Source organism: Rattus norvegicus, chromosome 11 (genome assembly GCF_021556685.1).
Source record: "Rattus norvegicus strain SHRSP/BbbUtx chromosome 11, alternate assembly SHRSP_T2T, whole genome shotgun sequence".
NCBI lineage: Eukaryota > Metazoa > Chordata > Mammalia > Rodentia > Muridae > Rattus > Rattus norvegicus.
The window spans coordinates 77224569-77243981 of NC_141544.1; the positions used below are offsets into that span (position 1 = coordinate 77224569).

General features: G+C 37.8%; 1 protein-coding gene across 7 annotated transcripts in view; it reads left to right on the forward strand.

Annotated features, from left to right (window-relative positions):
* Stxbp5l (syntaxin binding protein 5L) overlaps window positions 1-19413 on the forward strand; it is a 328953-nt gene that overhangs the window by 140992 nt on the left and 168548 nt on the right. For all 7 annotated transcript variants that reach the window (XR_015632666.1, XR_015632667.1, NM_001271250.2 and 4 more), the window contains exons 8-9: window positions 12248-12331; window positions 17939-18062. Coding sequence is in view for 5 of the 7 variants with exons in the window: in NM_001271250.2 (NP_001258179.1) it covers window positions 12248-12331; window positions 17939-18062 (208 nt within the window). In the remaining 2 variants the exon portion in view is untranslated. The remainder of the gene's footprint in view (window positions 1-12247; window positions 12332-17938; window positions 18063-19413) is intronic.

Sequence of the window (19413 nt, forward strand, 5' to 3'; positions counted from 1 at the left end):
TGCTTTCTTTATTGCTTCTATTTTCATTTTTAATTCTTTCACTTGTTTGATTGTGTTTTCCTGTAATTCTTTCAGGGATTTTTGTGATTCCTCTCTATAGGCTTCTACTTGTTCATTTGTGTTTTCCTGCATTTCTCTAAGGGAGTTCTTCATGTCTTTCTTGAAGTCCTCCATCATCATGATCAAATGTGATTTAAAATCAAGATCTTCCTTTTCTGGTGTGTTTGGATATTCAGTGTTTGCTTTGGTTGGAGAATTGGGCTTCAATGATGCCATGTAGTCTTGGTTTCTGTTGCTTGGTTCCTCCTCTTGCCTCTTGCCATCAGGTTGTCTCTGGTGTTACCTTGTTCTGCTATTTCTTGCAGTCCCTTGACCATCCTATAGGCCTGTATGTCAGGAGTGCTGTAGACCTGTTTTCCTGTTTTCTTTCAGCCTATTATGGGAACAGAGTGTTCTGCTTTCAGGCGTGTAGTTGTTCCCGTCTACTGACTTTCAGCTGTTCCTGTGGGCCTGTGTCCTGAGTTCACCAGGCAGGTCACTTGGAGCAAAAAGTTGGTCTTACCTCTGGTCTCGAGCCTGAAGTCACTCCTTAGGGCTGGGTTTCAGCTCTCTGTGAGGGCAGCAACCAGAAGGGCCTGACACTACTTCTGGGTCCCTGTGCGCAGGGGGCCCTGATCGCACTAGGCATTTTCCTCTAGAGTCAGAAATGTGGGCAGAGAGTATTCCCCTCTGGTTTTCCAGGCCTGTCTGCCCCTCTGAATATCTAGCTCTCCCTGTCAAGGAATTTGGGTGCAGGGAGCTGTTTCACCGGGTCCCTTCAGATCTGGGCGCAGTCTGGGCAGCAGGGCTCCTGCAACTTGAGTGCCCCTATCTTCCTGTTCCCAGATACAGTTCCCTATACAGTTTCCTCTTGGGCCAGGAATGTGAGCAAAGGTGGGCAGTACTGGCAATCTGTCCTTCCCTACAGTCTCAGGAGTGCCCACACATCTGGGCAATGAGTTCTTTCTCCCACAGGTTTTGGGAGCAGGGAGCTGTGGGCCAGGATCAGCAAGTGAAGTCATTGTTTTTAATAGCTGAGTAGTACTACTTTTATCATGAAAGAATGTTAGATTTTGTCATAATCATCTAAGGTTGTGATCATATGGCTTTTCAGCTTGAGTCTATTTATGTGGAGAATTACATCTACTGATTTACATATGCTAAACCTCACTGAATCTTTTGGATGAAAATGACTTGATCGTGTGAATAAGCTTTACTAATATATTGTTGAATTTAGTTTGCAAGTATTTTGTGAGTATTTTTGTATCCATGCTCATCCGAGAAATTGGCCTATAATTTTCTTCTTTGAATGGATTTTTTTTTAGTTTTATTATCAGTGTTAAACTGGCTTCATAAAAAATTGGAATTATTCCTTCCCTTTCTACTTTATGGAGGAAGTTGTGAATTATTAGTATTAATTCTCCTCTGAAGTTCTAGTAGAATTCTAACACTGTATTCATCATGTCCTGAACTTTTCTTGTTGAATTTTTTAACTATTTATTGATTCTTTGTGAATTTCACATCATATACCCATCCCATTCATTCCCTGTCCTTTCATCTCTGCCCTCCACCCTTGCAGCTTTCCCCCAAAAGAAAACAACAAAAAAATTCTCGCCATAGGAGTTGTAGTATGTCATGGTGTGAGTGTAAACCCTTTTGTCCAAATTGCTTTACTTGCCAATGTTCATTGCAATTGGTCTAGTTTGAGGCTTTTGGCTCCCACTACACTATCAATACTGGATCCTCATTGGGACTCCTTTTGGATATTCAGTTGTTGCCCCTGTATTACGGAGGTTCTGAAGCTTTAGATCTCCAGCTCCTTCACATACTTCTGAAGTTCATAGACAGTGTGAGTGCTGGGATAGGTCAACTCAGAGCCCTGCATTTGGGCCTGGGTCAAAGTTGGTTGGTCAACCTAACAGCTCTCCTGTGCCCACATTAGCAGGGCCAGCGCTCATGTTTGCCCAGGAGAGTGATGGGGCCAATTCTCCTGTTCTTTTACCCCTGAGGCCCACTTGTTGTGCTCACATCATTAAGATCAGCTGTACCATGCTGCTCAGACCTAGTGGAAGGGTGCTCTTCTGAGTGCTGCAGCTGATGAGGGGGTGGGGTCAGCTGATGAAGAGGTGGCAGAATCAGCTCACCTACCATAGGCCAGGGGTGGGACTAGCTTAGCATAGTGCTGTGACATCAACATGGTCACTCAAGGTAGCACAGGTCTTGAACGTCAATACAGACCCTGGTTGTGAAAGGACCACAGACCCAGACATGGCCCCTGGTGGCAACATAGGCCCAGATCTGACCATGGCTTTGGGTGTCAACACAGGACTCAGATCAGTATGTACCTCAATGGCAGCACAGCCCTCAGATGTCTACATGGTCTCAGGTGACAGTCTAGTCCACAGACATCCACATGGCCTTTGGTGGTAACTTGGGCCACTGACATTGCACAGATCCCAGCTGCAATAGGACCATGGACCCAGACATGGTCTTCAGTGGCAGCCTGGGGCATGATGTCACCATGGCCTCAGATGGCAGCACAGGCCTCCCAAATCAGTTTGGCTCCTGGAAAACTCAGGCAGCCACCTAGACCACTGACACCCAGATGACTTTCAGGACCAGCAGGGGCCAGATGTTAATACAGACTCCAGCTGCCATAAGGCCACAGACCCAGATGTGGCCCCCGATTGCAGCCTGGGCCCAGGCATCACATGGTCCCAGGTGCTCAGCCTCCTCATATTTTCTTGTTCTTTACCACTGGTGGATTTCCAGTTCCACCTCCCTCCACAGCAGTGAGCCACTTCGCTCGGCTTTCTCTTCTCTGCATCACACATTCACTCATCTCCGTGCCTTAGGCAGTCACTTGGATGTCTTTCTTCCAGCCACCCCTCAGCTGCGGACAGTTGAAAAAATGCAATTGCTACTTTTATTTAACTGGTTGTTATGGGTCTATTAAATTATTTCATCTTTAGAAATTCATCAAGAAACTCAGCCATTACTTTTAAATTTTTCTGGGTTAGGTGATCAATGTATATTTTGTTCATTTCTTTCAAACTTTTGAAAATAATTTTTTGTGCTTTAATTACTTAGAAATATTGTTTCTAAAGTATTTTTGTCGCTGACCTTTGAGTTTTTTTTTTTTTTTTTTTAGTTTTTTTTTTTTTTTTATTAACTTGAGTATTTCTTATATACATTTCGAGTGTTATTCCCTTTCCCGGTTTCCGGGCAAACATCCCCCTCCCCCCTCCCCTTCCTTATGGGTGTTCCCCTCCCAACCCTCCCCCCATTGCCGCCCTCCCCCCATAGACTAGTTCACTGTGGGTTCAGTCTTAGCAGGACCCAGGGCTTCCCCTTCCACTGGTGCTCTTACTAGGATATTCATTGCTACCTATGGGGTCAGAGTCCAGGGTCAGTCCATGTATAGTCTTTAGGTAGTGGCTTAGTCCCTGGAAGCTCTGGTTGCTTGGCATTGTTGTACTTTTGGGGTCTCGAGCCCCTTCAAGCTCTTCCAGTTCTTTCTCTGATTCCTTCAATAGGGGACCTATTCTCAGTTCAGTGGTTTGCTGCTGGCATTCGCCTCTATATTTGCTGTATTCTGGCTGTGTCTCTCAGGAGCGATCTACATCCGGCTCCTGTCGGTCTGCACTTCTTTGCTTCATCCATCTTGTCTAATTGGGTGGCTGTATATGTATGGGCCACATGTGGGGCAGGCTCTGAATGGGTGTTCCTTCAGTCTCTGTTTTAATCTTTGCCTCTCCCTTCCCTGCCAAGAGTATTCTTTTTCCTCATTTAAAGAAGGATGAAGCATTCACATTTTGATCATCCGTCTTGAGTTTCGTTTGTTCTAGGGATCTAGGGTAATTCAAGCATTTGGGCTAATAGCCACTTATCAATGAGTGCATACCATGTATGTCTTTCTGTGATTGGGTTAGCTCACTCAGGATGATATTTTCCAGTTCCAACCATTTGCCTACGAATTTCATAAACTCGTTGTTTTTGATAGCTGAGTAATATTCCATTGTGTAGATGTACCACATTTTCTGTATCCATTCCTCTGTTGAAGGGCATCTGGGTTCTTTCCAGCTTCTGGCTATTATAAATAAGGCTGCGATGAACATAGTGGAGCACGTGTCTCTTTTATATGTTGAGGCATCTTTTGGGTATATGCCCAAGAGAGGTATAGCTGGATCATCAGGCAGTTCAATGTCCAATTTTCTGAGGAACCTCCAGACTGATTTCCAGAATGGTTTTACCAGTCTGCAATCCCACCAACAATGGAGGAGTGTTCCTCTTTCTCCACATCCTCGCCAGCATCTGCTGTCACCTGAGTTTTTGATCTTAGCCATTCTCACTGGTGTGAGGTGAAATCTCAGGGTTGTTTTGATTTGCATTTCCCTTATGACTAAAGATGTTGAACATTTCTTTAGGTGTTTCTCAGCCATTCGGCATTCCTCAGCTGTGAATTCTTTGTTTAGCTCTGAACCCCATTTTTTAATAGGGTTATTTGTTTCCCTGCGGTCTAACTTCTTGAGTTCTTTGTATATTTTGGAAATAAGGCCTCTATCTGTTGTAGGATTGGTAAAGATCTTTTCCCAATCTGTTGGTTGCCGTTTTGTCCTAACCACAGTGTCCTTTGCCTTACAGAAGCTTTGCAGTTTTATGAGATCCCATTTGTCGATTCTTGATCTTAGAGCATAAGCCATTGGTGTTTTGTTCAGGAAATTTTTTCCAGTGCCCATGTGTTCCAGATGCTTCCCTAGTTTTTCTTCTATTAGTTTGAGTGTGTCTGGTTTGATGTGGAGGTCCTTGATCCACTTGGACTTAAGCTTTGTACAGGGTGATAAGGATGGATCGATCTGCATTCTTCTACATGTTGCCCTCCAGTTGAACCAGCACCATTTGCTGAAAATACTATCTTTTTTCCATTGGATGGTTTTGGCTCCTTTGTCAAAAATCAAGTGACCATAGGTGTGTGGGTTCATTTCTGGGTCTTCAATTCTATTCCATTGGTCTATCTGTCTGTCTCTGTACCAATACCATGCAGTTTTTATCACTATTGCTCTGTAATACTGCTTGAGTTCAGGGATAGTGATTCCCCCTGAAGTCCTTTTATTGTTGAGGATAGCTTTAGCTATCCTGGGTTTTTTGTTATTCCAGATGAATTTGCAAATTGTTCTGTCTAACTCTTTGAAGAATTGGATTGGTATTTTGATGGGGATTGCATTGAATCTGTAGATTGCTTTTGGTAAAATGGCCATTTTTACCATATTAATCCTGCCAATCCATGAGCATGGGAGATCTTTCCATCTTCTGAGGTCTTCTTCAATTTCTTTCCTCAGTGTCTTGAAGTTCTTATTGTACAGATCTTTTACTTGCTTGGTTAAAGTCACACCGAGGTACTTTATATTATTTGGGTCTATTATGAAGGGTGTCGTTTCCCTAATTTCTTTCTCGGCTTGTTTCTCTTTTGTATAGAGGAAGGCAACTGATTTATTTGAGTTAATTTTATACCCAGCCACTTTGCTGAAGTTGTTTATCAGCTTTAGTAGTTCTCTGGTGGAACTTTTGGGATCACTTAAATATACTATCATGTCATCTGCAAATAGTGATATTTTGACCTCTTCTTTTCCGATCTGTATCCCTTTGATCTCCTTTTGTTGTCTGATTGCTCTGGCTAGAACTTCAAGAACTATATTGAATAAGTAGGGAGAGAGTGGGCAGCCTTGTCTAGTCCCTGATTTTAGTGGGATTGCTTCAAGTTTCTCTCCATTTAGTTTAATGTTAGCAACTGGTTTGCTGTATATGGCTTTTACTATGTTTAGGTATGGGCCTTGAATTCCTATTCTTTCCAGGACTTTTATCATGAAGGGGTGTTGAATTTTGTCAAATGCTTTCTCAGCATCTAATGAAATGATCATGTGGTTCTGTTCTTTCAGTTTGTTTATATAATGGATCACGTTGATGGTTTTCCGTATATTAAACCATCCCTGCATGCCTGGGATGAAGCCTACTTGATCATGGTGGATGATTGTTTTGATGTGCTCTTGAATTCGGTTTGCCAGAATTTTATTGAGTATTTTTGCGTCGATATTCATAAGGGAAATTGGTCTGAAGTTCTCTTTCTTTGTTGTGTCTTTGTGTGGTTTAGGTATAAGAGTAATTGTGGCTTCATAGAAGGAATTCGGTAGGGCTCCATCTGTTTCAATTTTGTGGAATAGTTTGGATAATATTGGTATGAGGTCTTCTATGAAGGTTTGATAGAATTCTGCACTAAACCCGTCTGGACCTGGGCTCTTTTTGGTTGGGAGACCTTTAATGACTGCTTCTATTTCCTTAGGAGTTATGGGGTTGTTTAACTGGTTTATCTGTTCCTGATTTAACTTCGATACCTGGTATCTGTCTAGGAAATTGTCCATTTCCTGAAGATTTTCAAATTTTGTTGAATATAGGTTTTTATAGTAAGATCTGATGATTTTTTGAATTTCCTCCGAATCTGTAGTTATGTCTCCCTTTTCATTTCTGATTTTGTTAATTTGGACACACTCTCTGTGTCCTCTCGTTAGTCTGGCTAAGGGTTTATCTATCTTGTTGATTTTCTCAAAGAACCAACTTTTGGTTCTGTTGATTCTTTCTATGGTCCTTTTTGTTTCTACTTGGTTGATTTCAGCTCTGAGTTTGATTATTTCCTGCCTTCTACTCCTCCTGGGTGCATTTGCTTCTTTTTGTTCTAGAGCTTTTAGGTGTGCTGTCAAGCTGCTGACATATGCTCTTTCCTGTTTCTTTCTGCAGGCACTCAGCGCTATGAGTTTTCCTCTTAGCACAGCTTTCATTGTGTCCCATAAGTTTGAGTATGTTGTATCTTCATTTTCATTAAATTCTAAAAAGTTTTTAATTTCTTTCTTTATTTCTTCCTTGACCAGGTTATCATTGAGTAGAGCATTGTTCAATTTCCACGTATATGTGGGCATTCTTCCCTTATTGTTATTGAAGACCAGTTTTAGGCCGTGGTGGTCCGATAGCACGCATGGGATTATTTCTATCTTTCTGTACCTGTTGAGGCCAGTTTTTTGACCAATTATATGGTCAATTTTGGAGAAAGTACCATGAGGAGCTGAGAAGAAGGTATATCCTTTTGCTTTAGGATAGAATGTTCTATAAATATCCGTTAAGTCCATTTGGCTCATGACTTCTCTTAGTCTGTCTACATCACTGTTTAATTTCTGTTTCCATGATCTGTCCATTGATGAGAGTCGGGTGTTGAAATCTCCCACTATTATTGTGTGAGGTGCAATGTGTGTTTTGAGCTTTAGTAAGGTTTCTTTTACATATGTAGGTGCCCTTGTATTTGGGGCATAGATATTTAGGATTGAGAGTTCATCTTGGTTGATTTTTCCTTTGATGAATATGAAGTGTCCTTCCTTATCTTTTTTGATGACTTTTAGTTGGAAATTGATTTTATTTGATATTAGAATGGCTACTCCAGCTTGCTTCTTCTGACCATTTGCTTGGAAAGTTGTTTTCCAGCCTTTCACTCTGAGGTAGTGTCTGTCTTTGTCTCTGAGGTGTGTTTCCTGTAGGCAGCAGAATGCAGGGTCCTCGTTGCGTATCCAGTTTGTTAATCTATGTCTTTTTATTGGGGAGTTGAGGCCATTGATATTGAGAGATATTAAGGAATAGTGATTATTGCTTCCCGTTATATTCATATTTGATGTGAGGTTATGTTTGTGTGCTTTCATTCTCTTTGTTTTGTTGCCAAGACGATTAGTTTCTTGCTTCTTCTAGGGTATAGCTTGCCTCCTTATGTTGGGCTTTACCATTTATTATCCTTTGTAGTGCTGGATTTGTAGAAAGATATTGTGTAAATTTGGTTTTGTCATGGAATATCTTGGTTTCTCCATCAATGTTAATTGAGAGTTTTGCAGGATACAGTAATCTGGGCTGGCATTTGTGTTCTCTTAGGGTCTGTATAACATCAGTCCAGGATCTTCTGGCCTTCATAGTTTCTGGCGAGAAGTCTGGTGTGATTCTGATAGGTCTCCCTTTATATGTTACTTGACCTTTTTCCCTTACTGCTTTTAATATTCTTTCTTTATTTTGTGCGTTTGGTGTTTTGACAATTATGTGACGGGAGGTGTTTCTTTTCTGGTTCAATCTATTTGGAGTTCTGTAGGCTTCCTGTATGTCTATGGGTATCTCTTTTTTTAGGTTAGGGAAGTTTTCTTCTATGATTTTGTTGAAGATATTTACTGGTCCTTTGAGCTGGGAGTCTTCACTCTCTTCTATACCTATTATCCTTAGGTTTGATCTTCTCATTGAGTCCTGGATTTCCTGTATGTTTTGGACCAGTAGCTTTTTCCACTTTACATTATCTTTGACAGTTGAGTCAATGATTTCTATGGAATCTTCTGCTCCTGAGATTCTCTCTTCCATCTCTTGTATTCTGTTGGTGAAGCTTGTATCTACAGCTCCTTGTCTCTTCTTTTGGTTTTCTATATCCAGGGTTGTTTCCATGTGTTCTTTCTTGATTGCTTCTATTTCCATTTTTAATTCCTTCAACTGTTTGATTGTGTTTTCCTGGAATTCTTTCAGGGATTTTTGCGATTCCTCTCTGTAGGCTTTTACTTGTTTATTAATGTTTTCCTGTGCTTCCCTAAGTGTGTTCAGGTCTTTCCTGAAGTCCTCCAGCATCATGATCAAATATGATTTTGAAACTAGATCTTGCTTTTCTGGTGTGTTTGGATATTCCATGTTTGTTTTGGTGGGAGAATTGGGCTCCGATGATGGCATGTAGTCTTGGTTTCTGTTGCTTGGGTTCCTGCGCTTGCCTCTCGCCATCAGATTATCTCTAGTGTTACTTTGTTCTGCTATTTCTGACAGTGGCTAGACTGTCCTATAAGCCTGTGTGTCAGGAGTGCTGTAGACCTGTTTTCCTCTCTTTCAGTCAGTTATGGGGACAGAGTGTTCTGCTTTCGGGCGTGTAGTTTTTCCTCTCTACAGGTCTTCAGCTGTTCCTGTGGGCCTGTGTCTTGAGTTCACCAGGCAGCTTTCTTGCAGCAGAAAATTTGGTCTTACCTGTGGTCCCGAGGCTCAGGTTTGCTCGTGGGGTGCTGTCCAGGGGCTCTCTGCAGCGGCAGCAACCAGGAAGACCTGTGCCGCCCCTTCCGGGAGCTTCAGTGCACCAGGGTTCCAGATGGTCTTTGGCTTTTTCCTCTGGCGTCCGAGATGTGTGTGCAGGGAGCAGTCTCTTCTGGTTTCCCAGGCCTGTCTGCCTCTCTGAAGGTTTAGCTCTCCCTCCCACGGGATTTGGGTGCAGAGAACTGTTTATCCGGTCTGTTTCCTTCAGGGTCCGGCGGTGTCTGTGGCAGGGGTCCTGCCGCTCCTGGGCCGACCTTTGAGTTTAATACACTGTAGTGCATACAGTTTTGATTGTTTGGAATTTAATATTTACTTTTCAAATAGATAATCTCTTCTCACACAGTTTTAATACCTTATGGGACCTAATCTTTCCTTTATGTTTTTCCACTCAATTATAAGATATGTATCTTTAATTATATTTATGCTTATATACTGGGCATTATAAATGTTTTTTGTAGTTTTATCTGGCTACATCATGGTCTTGTTTTTGCCAGACTCAGCATTCTAGAGTGACCTAGTTAATGGATGTTGAATTTTTGGAGCTGTTTTCTCAATTCTACAAGTGATTCTAATGTCTTACTTTCTGTATTATATTTTTATATAGCTATCTCAATAACTTAAGATAGTTTGAAATCCAATAGTTCATATCTTAATGCTCACTAGGGTTTTTCTCAGTATTTTCTAGACAAGGAACGTTTTTCCTTTAATAATTATCTTTAAATTTTCAAAAAGACTTAAAAATTTAAATATATCTGTGGCTTAAATTTGTAAGGATTTCATTGTTGATTTTTTTGCTTAAATAATGTTTTTAAAAACTTTTTAAGTTAAAAACATAATGTTATATACTAGATAAAAAATTGCCTTATTGTTCACCCTTTTCTTTCACAAGCACAATGTTTATTTGTTTAAAATACAGTTTTTATGGCATATAAGACATTATATGAATTTGATTTTAGACAATATTATTGAATTATATACTATTTTGGTGTTTTAACATTTATAAAAGTTATTTCCTTTATGTTAGCACATCAGAAAGCTCAACACTTTTGTCAAATAAATCTAAATATTGTCATCTATAGCTTTACAACTAAGAATCTGGGTATAAGGTATATCTGAAAAAATAACTCTAGGGGCTGTAGCAATGAGTACATGGTTGAAAGGACTTGTTACTCTTGAAGATGATCTCTGTTCAGGTCCCAGCACCTACTTAGCAGCTCACAACTGACTGTAACTTCAGTTCCAGGGATTCTGATTGTCCCTGACCTCAGTAGACTGGGCACGCATGTGGTCCACATACAATACTGGCCAAACATCACACACAGAAAAATAAATAAAAACACAGATAAGATGATTCAAAATCTATTTCTTTGTTAACATCTAAACTTTATCTGTCTCAAAATTTTCTATTTTAAAAGGAAAACTATTATTTTTCAAATACTTTATCTTGATTTAAATATAAACACCAGCATGTTATATTGGTAGTTACTTACTTTATCGCTACAACAAAATATCTGTCCAAAGTAATTTATGGAATTAACTACATATAAATTACTTTTATATGTAGTTGAAGGAAAGCCTATCATTGTGAGGAAGGAATAGAGACAGATGCATGGCACTGCAGATAACATTATACCCACAGTCAGGAATGAAAGTACTATCTAAGATAATATTTGGATAATATGGCAGGCAACAGCTTTTGGAATAGCCCCTGCTCCAGTTGTTTAGGACCCACATGAAGGCCAAGCTGGACATCTGCTACATATGAGTGGAGAGGTCTAGGTCCAGCCCGTGCATATGTTCTTTGGTTGGTGGTGCAGACTCTGAGAGCCCCAAGGGTCCAGGTTGGTTGACTCTGTTGGTCTTCCTGTGGAGTTCCTATCCCCTTTGGTACCCACAATCCTTCTCCCAACTCTTCCATAAGAGTCCCCAAGCTCCATCCACTGTCTGTCTGTGAATGTCTGTATCTGTCTGAGTCAGCTGTTGGGTGGAACCTCTCAGAGGACAACTTCCTCTTGTCTGCAAGCATAACAGAGTACCATTAATAGTGTCCACGACTGGTACATACCCACGGAATGGGCCTCAAGTTGGGCCGGTTATTGGTTGGCCATTCCTTCAGTATCTGTTCCGTTCCCCATACCTGCACTATTTGTAGACAGGATGGATTTTAAGGATGTTGAAGCTAGCTGTACCCAACTGATGGCTTTTAAGTAGGATAGGGTAGGTATGGGAGAGGAATGACCCAGTTCTATTTAAGGGTCAGGACACTGCCAGTGTGACCTTACTCCAGTGAGTATACAAATAACACCAATTGGATTTTATATATTTTGTTGGAGGAAGCCACAGGGGTGGGAGGATATACATGAAAAGACTGGATAATAAATGTGGTCAGGGTGCATAACGTGAGATTCCCAAAGAATCAATAAAAATATGTTTGAAAAAAAGCTAAAGGTGTATAAGCCATCAGTTTGAAATATTTGCTCAAGGCTTTGGATGTATCTCAGTGGTAGAGATTCTGTCTAGTGTGTCCAAGGTCCTACTTACATTTGATCCCCAGCATGAAGGACTATATCCGCATTGTCAGGTGGAAATATCATAACAGAGATGTTCAAAGTAAAGAGATTTGGAATAAAGAATTACAAAACTATTTTTGTCTGCTTTTCCAGGTGTATAGCACTGAATGTTATATTAGAAGTTAATTAAACATAACACTTCATCCTTTATTTTTGTCTTCATTTTCTATCCTATTTTTCTTTCAAAAATTTTATTTTTAAAAATATATTGTATCATGTTTATTTACATGTTTCCTTGACTTTTTTAGAACACATCAGAGTTCTCTACTGCATGTTTATATTGCAGCATAAGTTATTGGCCCTTTATTTGTTTTTAATTACTATATCAACATCTATTTTTAAATAAATTTTAAAAGAAAGAAGCCTATTTCAGTGCTGGAAAAGTTAGTATAAATCAGGCTTTGTTATATAACATGTTTTTTCTTTATGGTATTATCATTGTTATTTGAACACAGTTCAAATTAATGTCAGAACTAAGAAATGGTTGTTTTACTGTTTTCCAGCTGTTAATAGGTTATGAAAATGGCACTGTGGTATTCTGGGACTTGAAATCTAAAAGAGCAGAACTGAGAGTTTATTATGATGAGGTAAGTGCTTTCTGCTGACATTTTTGAAAACTTTAGGGACTATGCATCACTTCCTTACTCAGCTTTGTGCTTTCCTAATATCTTTAATCACTAGGACGCTCTACCTGTACTCACTCATTGCTTAATCGTCTTTTGCTATTTGTGTAGGTTTCAACTGTTGAGTACTTGTGAATAGGAATTCTGTCACGACCTCCAAGTTGGGAGATTTTTACCTATTTATTCCTTGTATATATTTTCACTTTCATGTATCCCTGATTCGTCTCATCTCCCTTTCTTTTATGTAGGCTCCACACTCACACCTTGCTTCTTGACCTTCAGGTTTCTAAGGACAATATCCAAACCTTCCTTAGAGAATTCATTTTCTGTGGCTAAAAGATCAAGATAGTTCGAATGCTTTTTTTTCTCCTATTACTTCATAGAATAATGAAATGTTTTGACAATAGGACCAAGTAAGTGACAATAAGTATCTTGAGGTAAATGTTATTATATACAATTTACATAATTGAGGCTTGATTAGGTTCCTCCCAGAAGACACTTTTGATTGTGCTTTTGATCCAGGCCATTAATAATTCTCCATTTTAAAAGAAGCTAAATGAAGACAGTGCATCTGGGATAGAAGATGAAAAGGGGGAGATTATTTCTGTGGAAACGAAGCTGATCAGACATACCTTAAACTAGAAGTGAGGTAGGAGAGGGAGAAGATAGCAGGAAAATACAGATTAAAAGCTCTGCCTAGTTAACATTCACTCTCGTATGCATATATTGTCACATAATTTAAAAGACACAATCAGAAAGAGTCTCTTCCATCTATTTCTTTTAGAACACTCCATTTTAGATTAGAGGAATAAAAAATACCACACATTGGACTTCTAATTGCCTTGGAATACTTGACAGTATCTTTTTTTGCCCCCTATTGTATCACAACAATTAAATTTACAGTTTGGGTGCCTAACGATATATTTCCTGGACTAGGAAGTGTCTTGGTGGTTAAGAGCATGCACTGCTCCTGATAAGACTTGAATTTGGTTGCATTACCCATATCGGGTAGCTCCCAACTACACATTACTCCAGCTCCATGGAATCCGACTCCCTCTTCTGGCCTCCTAAGGCTGACACTATACTCACGTGCACACACCCACACATGTATGTATACACATTATTAAACAATCAAAATAAAATATTACTAAATGTTGTTTTTCATAAAATCCACAGTTTTGAAATTGAAATTTTAAATAAACATTAGAAATCTTCTTGAGTGGTGGGGTGTGATTGTATACCTAATTTGTACATAGAGATCATCTTACATATTGACTTACATTATATACGAACATAAATTATATGTATTTGTCTACTACATTTTTGTAGGTCCTGTCATTCTAATGGAGATAGATATAAACTTCATTTTACTACATATATTTTCAAACTTTCTTAACACTTTGTCATATCTAGAAACTATCTTTAATATGTCTCTAAGATGATTTATAAGTCATCAACATTCTTCTCAGCACCACACACAAAAGTCTCTTCTGTAATTTTTCAAGGACCATCCTTAAAATTGTTATTTTTCTTGTTTGTTTGTGCCTATCTCATTTATTGTGCCCCTTTCCTCCATCTCTGACTTATTTAAGTTATGGGTGCTCAAGTCTGGTACACTGGCATATACTAGGTGTCTGATATATGGAGGCAGAAAGAAGTTATGCCACTGGTTTGAGGCCAGACAATGTAGTGAGCCCTTCCCTTCTCCAAAACTCTCTGCCTTTTGCTCCATCCTCTAATTTATGTTTGTTTGTAATAGCTCTCATTTCTGATATTACCTATACAAGCAATAAACTTAAACAACTAAATTTCTGGCCTTTACCTCTCTCTTAGAGCTTCATATTTAACATCTAGTAATTTAATAGTTAAGTATAAATAAATACCATCAGAACTGAATTTGTACTTTATTGCTCATACCACTTTCTACATTCCTTTTTCTTTTAAAAGATCAGTTTAGAGTGTCCATAGTAATGCTTTCTATTTAATTCTTCTGTTGTTACAGGATGTTTGATTTTGTCTTTAACATTGCTATCATTCTCTTATTTCCCCTTTGTCCTCATTTCTACACCATACCCTAGGTTACAATGCCTAACTTGTTATAGGAGTATCTTAACATCTACCTTTCTGTATATTCTTCACTAACAAAGATTTTTTAAAAAATTATTTTAGGGGTTGGGGATTTAGCTTAGTGGTAGAGTGCTTGCTTAGGAAGCGCAAGGCCCTGGGTTCGGTTCCCAGCTCCGAAAAAAAAGAACCAAAAAAAATTATTTTATTTATTTACATTCCAGTTGTTGCTCCCCCTCCCGGTTTTACACACACACACACACACACACACACACACACACACACACACAGAGAGAGAGAGAGAGAGAGAGAGAGAGAGAGAGGGAGAGAGAGAGAGAGAGTTCCTTATCCCATTCCTCCTCCCCTTGCCTCCAAGAGGGTGTCCCCCACCAGTCTTCCCCTTTCCTTGGGGTCTCAAGTCTCTTGAGGATTAAGTGCATCTTCTCCCACTAAGGTCTGACCAGGTAGATGTCTGCTACATTTGTGTCAGGGACCTTGGACTGGCCCGTGTATGCACCTGGTTGGTGGCTCGGTCTCTGGAAGCTCCCTGGGGTCTGGCTTAGTTGAGATTGCTTACTGGTCTTCCTATGGGATCATCCTCCCCTTCAGTTCTTTCAATCCTCCCCTAATTCAACCATAGTGGTCCCTGACTTCAGTCCAATGATTGGGCAAAGTATCTGCTTCTGTCTCAGTCAGATGCTGGTAGGGCCTCTCTAAGAACAGTCGTGCTCCCATCATGCATGTCCCCTTTCTTCCAAAAACACAATCAGATCACATGATTTTCTACAGCTGAACTTTCAAATGGCTGGCTTGTTAACAGGGTCTGAGTGTGAGAACTAAGCTTGTGCTGCTTTTTTAAAAGTATAATTTATTGCACCTTGATAATCTGTTAACATATCTGGAGTATGTTGCTCACTATCTTTTAATGATGTATTTTACTTCTTACCTTTCAGATTTTGCTACTGCTATTTGCTTTCTCATTATGAACTATCTTCTTGTCTCTTCTATACATCAAAATCCCATTAGTTCCTTAGGCACCAAAAAGCTATTCGTACTATTTAACTTGGGAACTGATGAATAGTCACAGAGGAGTTTAATTTTTGTTTGGAAATCCAATATTATATTGAGAAATAATTAGCCATGAAAAATTACTTCCAGCTAGGTATTGTAGGATATGCAGTTATTCCCAATTCTTGGAAAGGTGAGGCAGTAGGATTACCACACGTTTAAATCCAACTTGAGCTATATAGTAAATTTCAGGCCATCCTATACTAGAGAGTAAAAATTTTCTCAAGCAAATAAGGAAAGGATTTCTTCTACCACAGCCATTTTCTTTATATTGATATTCCTTTAATAATATTAGTGAAAATTTTCAGTTTGACAGGAGGGAAATACTTTGAATCCATGGGGAACTGCCTATTTCCGTTTGTCAGATTGCGCTATAGTTTAGAATTTTTGTTTTCAGGTGAAAGTCACAGTTGACAAAATATGACTAGTATTTTTCCTTCAAATTCTTTTTGTTCTCTCTTTTCTAGCATTGGTTGACTAGTATTTGGTTTCTAATAAGCCCATGTTTTAATGAAAATAATGTGATGTAACTAAATAAACAAAAATCAAATATGCACCATCAGCTCAATTACCAGCTTCTTAGGTATGCACAGTTTTACATCCTGATCCCTGAAACCTGATTGTTTATACTATAATTCTACTATATGTGTGTTTATACTATAATTCATATATATGTGTATATATATGGAATTAATTTTTCATGGCTAATTATTTATCAATATAGTATTGGATTTCCAAACAAAGGTTTGATCCATCTATGACTTACTCATTAAGGGACAATTAGACTCTCTCTATATATATCTATATCTATATCTATATCTATATATCTATATATATTAGATCTATATCTATATCTATATCTATATTATATCTATATCTATATATCTATATATTATATCTATATCTATATATCTAATATATATGTATATGTGTGTATATATATATATATATATATATATATATATATTCTCCATTGGATAGGGTTTTATGGGTTAGGATGAAGCTTTGGGTCTGGGTAATTCCTCATCCTCTACTCTTGTTGACCAAGTAGTTTTAAGAGTTTTAAATTGACTCTGAGGTTCAGCAAAGTTGACCAAAGAAGTGACATTTTGTTTCATTTACCTGCAGGAAGGAAAAGAATTAGAAAAGACAATAAAGATGATTCCTTTCTAATTGCTTTTATTGAAGACTGGCTAAGGAAATTATAATCTACATAGAAATGATGGCTAGAGTGAGGGGGAAGAAAAAATGAATAAACCCTACATGTCCAGGAATTCGTGCTACCTGTTATATTCAGTTTAATCTTATATTTTGAGGTCTACATCCTATTTTATACCCTTTATTTTAATGATTAGTCATGATGGCAGTTCGCTGTAACTCTGGTACTACACGCAGTCTGAAGTTTTCCTGCTCTCTTACATAAAGCATCGGTTATGTAATTGAATAAGCACATGTGTGCTGAAAGTTTATATCCACCTATACTGACTTTCTCGGTAGCTTCTTTGGGGGAGAAGATGTTTTATACACCTTCCTTATTTTTTGTCCCCCCCGAGACTTGACTTATTATACTTAACATGTATCACAATGGATGAAGTATGGTGTTAAATTTATCACAAAGAATACTACAGATTTGGAATTATGATATGAATTACTAATTCAGCAGACCTTTGCCTAAAATCTATAGAAGATACTGTGCTGCCACACGGACTAATACAACCAAAATAATGAAGGAATTATTGCTAACTCATCTAATTCAAAGCTATTGGATGAGCTTGAAATGTTAAACAATCAAATCTTAGTTGTTTTAACTAGTGTAGTATATGCTTGAGGCAACACTACAGCAGGAGAGCATATGAGTTTTAGGAGTTTATCTTTAACTCGTGTGACTTTAAAAAGCGAGTGAATATCTGTCTCTAGGTCAGATCACCATATGTAAGCTGAGAAATAATAATAAGGTTAAGTAATACCTTTTATATGATTAAGTAATATATTTTATGTAAGATGCCTACAATGGGATCTGGCATATCGAATGCCCTTAGGTGCTAGCTCAAATTCTTCATAAAATTATCTACTCTAAGTAATACTAGGCCTATATCTTACAAGAAATTATCTTCTGAAAGTCAAACTTTATTTCTATGTAAACAATTTTTCAAACAGGGATGGTAGAATATAGGAAGGGCATAGGATCTACAATAAAATATACTGGAATCTGAAGTTATTAAGTTTTTTCAGAACTATTCTTTATTTAAGGAAATTAATTTTGGTAGCCTTTTCAAGGTCTGTAATGAACTGAAGCCAAAGACAGCCTAGTCTGGGTCAGAAAAAAATATTTTAACATATTATCAGTATGTTAATTTTATGTAAAAATATTTTGGAATGTATAATGATATAATCTATCTACTTTCCCCTTGTACTTGTCTTCTACTGTTATTTTATTAGGCTATTCATTCAATTGATTGGCATCATGAGGGCAAACAATTCATGTGCAGCCACTCAGATGGTAGCTTGACTTTATGGAACCTGAAAAGCCCAAGTCGCCCTTTCCAAACCACAGTTCCACATGGTAAGACTCACGCCCAAGGAAACTATGGCAACCACAGAATTGCCTTCTCACAGCTTTAATTCTTCTGGTTTAGTTTCCTTTGCATTGCATACTGTTAATGACATCTATTAGTTCTCCTATAGAGAGCCCATTTTAGGTCTTATGTTGTTTGCAGCCTTAGCAATAGTATGTTTTGTCTATTAACATTGATATAATTACTAATAAGACTAGATTTAGGTCTCCTCATTACTTGTTTTCTATTGTTTTTACTATATTTTATTGCTTTTCTTTGTCTTTCCACTTTCAAATTATTTAAATATTGTTATTACAAACACATTAAATTTACTTTTCATAGTCATTTTATCTTCATTTTTTATCACTAATTGCAAATACCACAATATATTTTGTTAACTGCTCAATGTGTTTTAGGGTTAATATTATAACACTTCATATAATGTACAGACATCTTGTAACCATATAGATCTATTTATCTTCATTATCATATATACTATAATTATATAGCACCCACAGATATATTATTATACATTTTATTATTATACTTAATTATAAGTATAATTAAGAGATAGCATACTCTTTTATTACTGCATTTATTTGAGAACATTATTTACATTTTGTGTAGGCCTGGCAAAATTTATTTCTGGAGCTTCTTTTATTTGAAATTACATTTTATCTTCCTTCATTTCTGAAAACTATTTTGCTAGATTAAGATTTATAGATAACGTCAGTCCATGAGCTAAGATTTGCCCTCATTTGCTGGGAATCTGTGTAATATAATGAATGCTTTAATGATATCCCATCATCTTCTAGTGTCAGTGTTTTCTGTATAAGGAATCCTCAGTGTTTTGAACTTTACTTGTAATGTATACAATGTGTTTTTTTCTTCTGATTGTTTTCAAACAATTTTTAATCTTTTCTTTGCAGCAATTTAAAAATGTTATGCCTCAACTTGTTTTGGGCTTGGCATTTTTTGTTTTTTTGTTTTGTTTTTGCTTTTCATTTTTTATTTATTCTGTTAAGAGTTCTAACAAGCTTCCTAAGTTCATAACTTCATAATGGCTCCACAAAACTTGAGAACTTTCACACCGTTTATCTTTAATTTTTTTTTAGGTTTCTCTTCTGGGATATGAGTCAACTCTGTTAGAACTTTTTATGTTGTGGCTCACATCTCTCAGTCTTTATTTTTGTTTCTGCCAATATTTTTGTTACAAATTTCAAAGCTAATTAATTCCAATTCATCATTTAATTACTTTTTGCTCTTGCATTTTTATTCTAGTAAATCTCTAAGATTTTTTTAAATTTCAGATAGTTTTTCCACTTGATATCTTTTGCTTTTTAGAACTCTTCCAAGGTT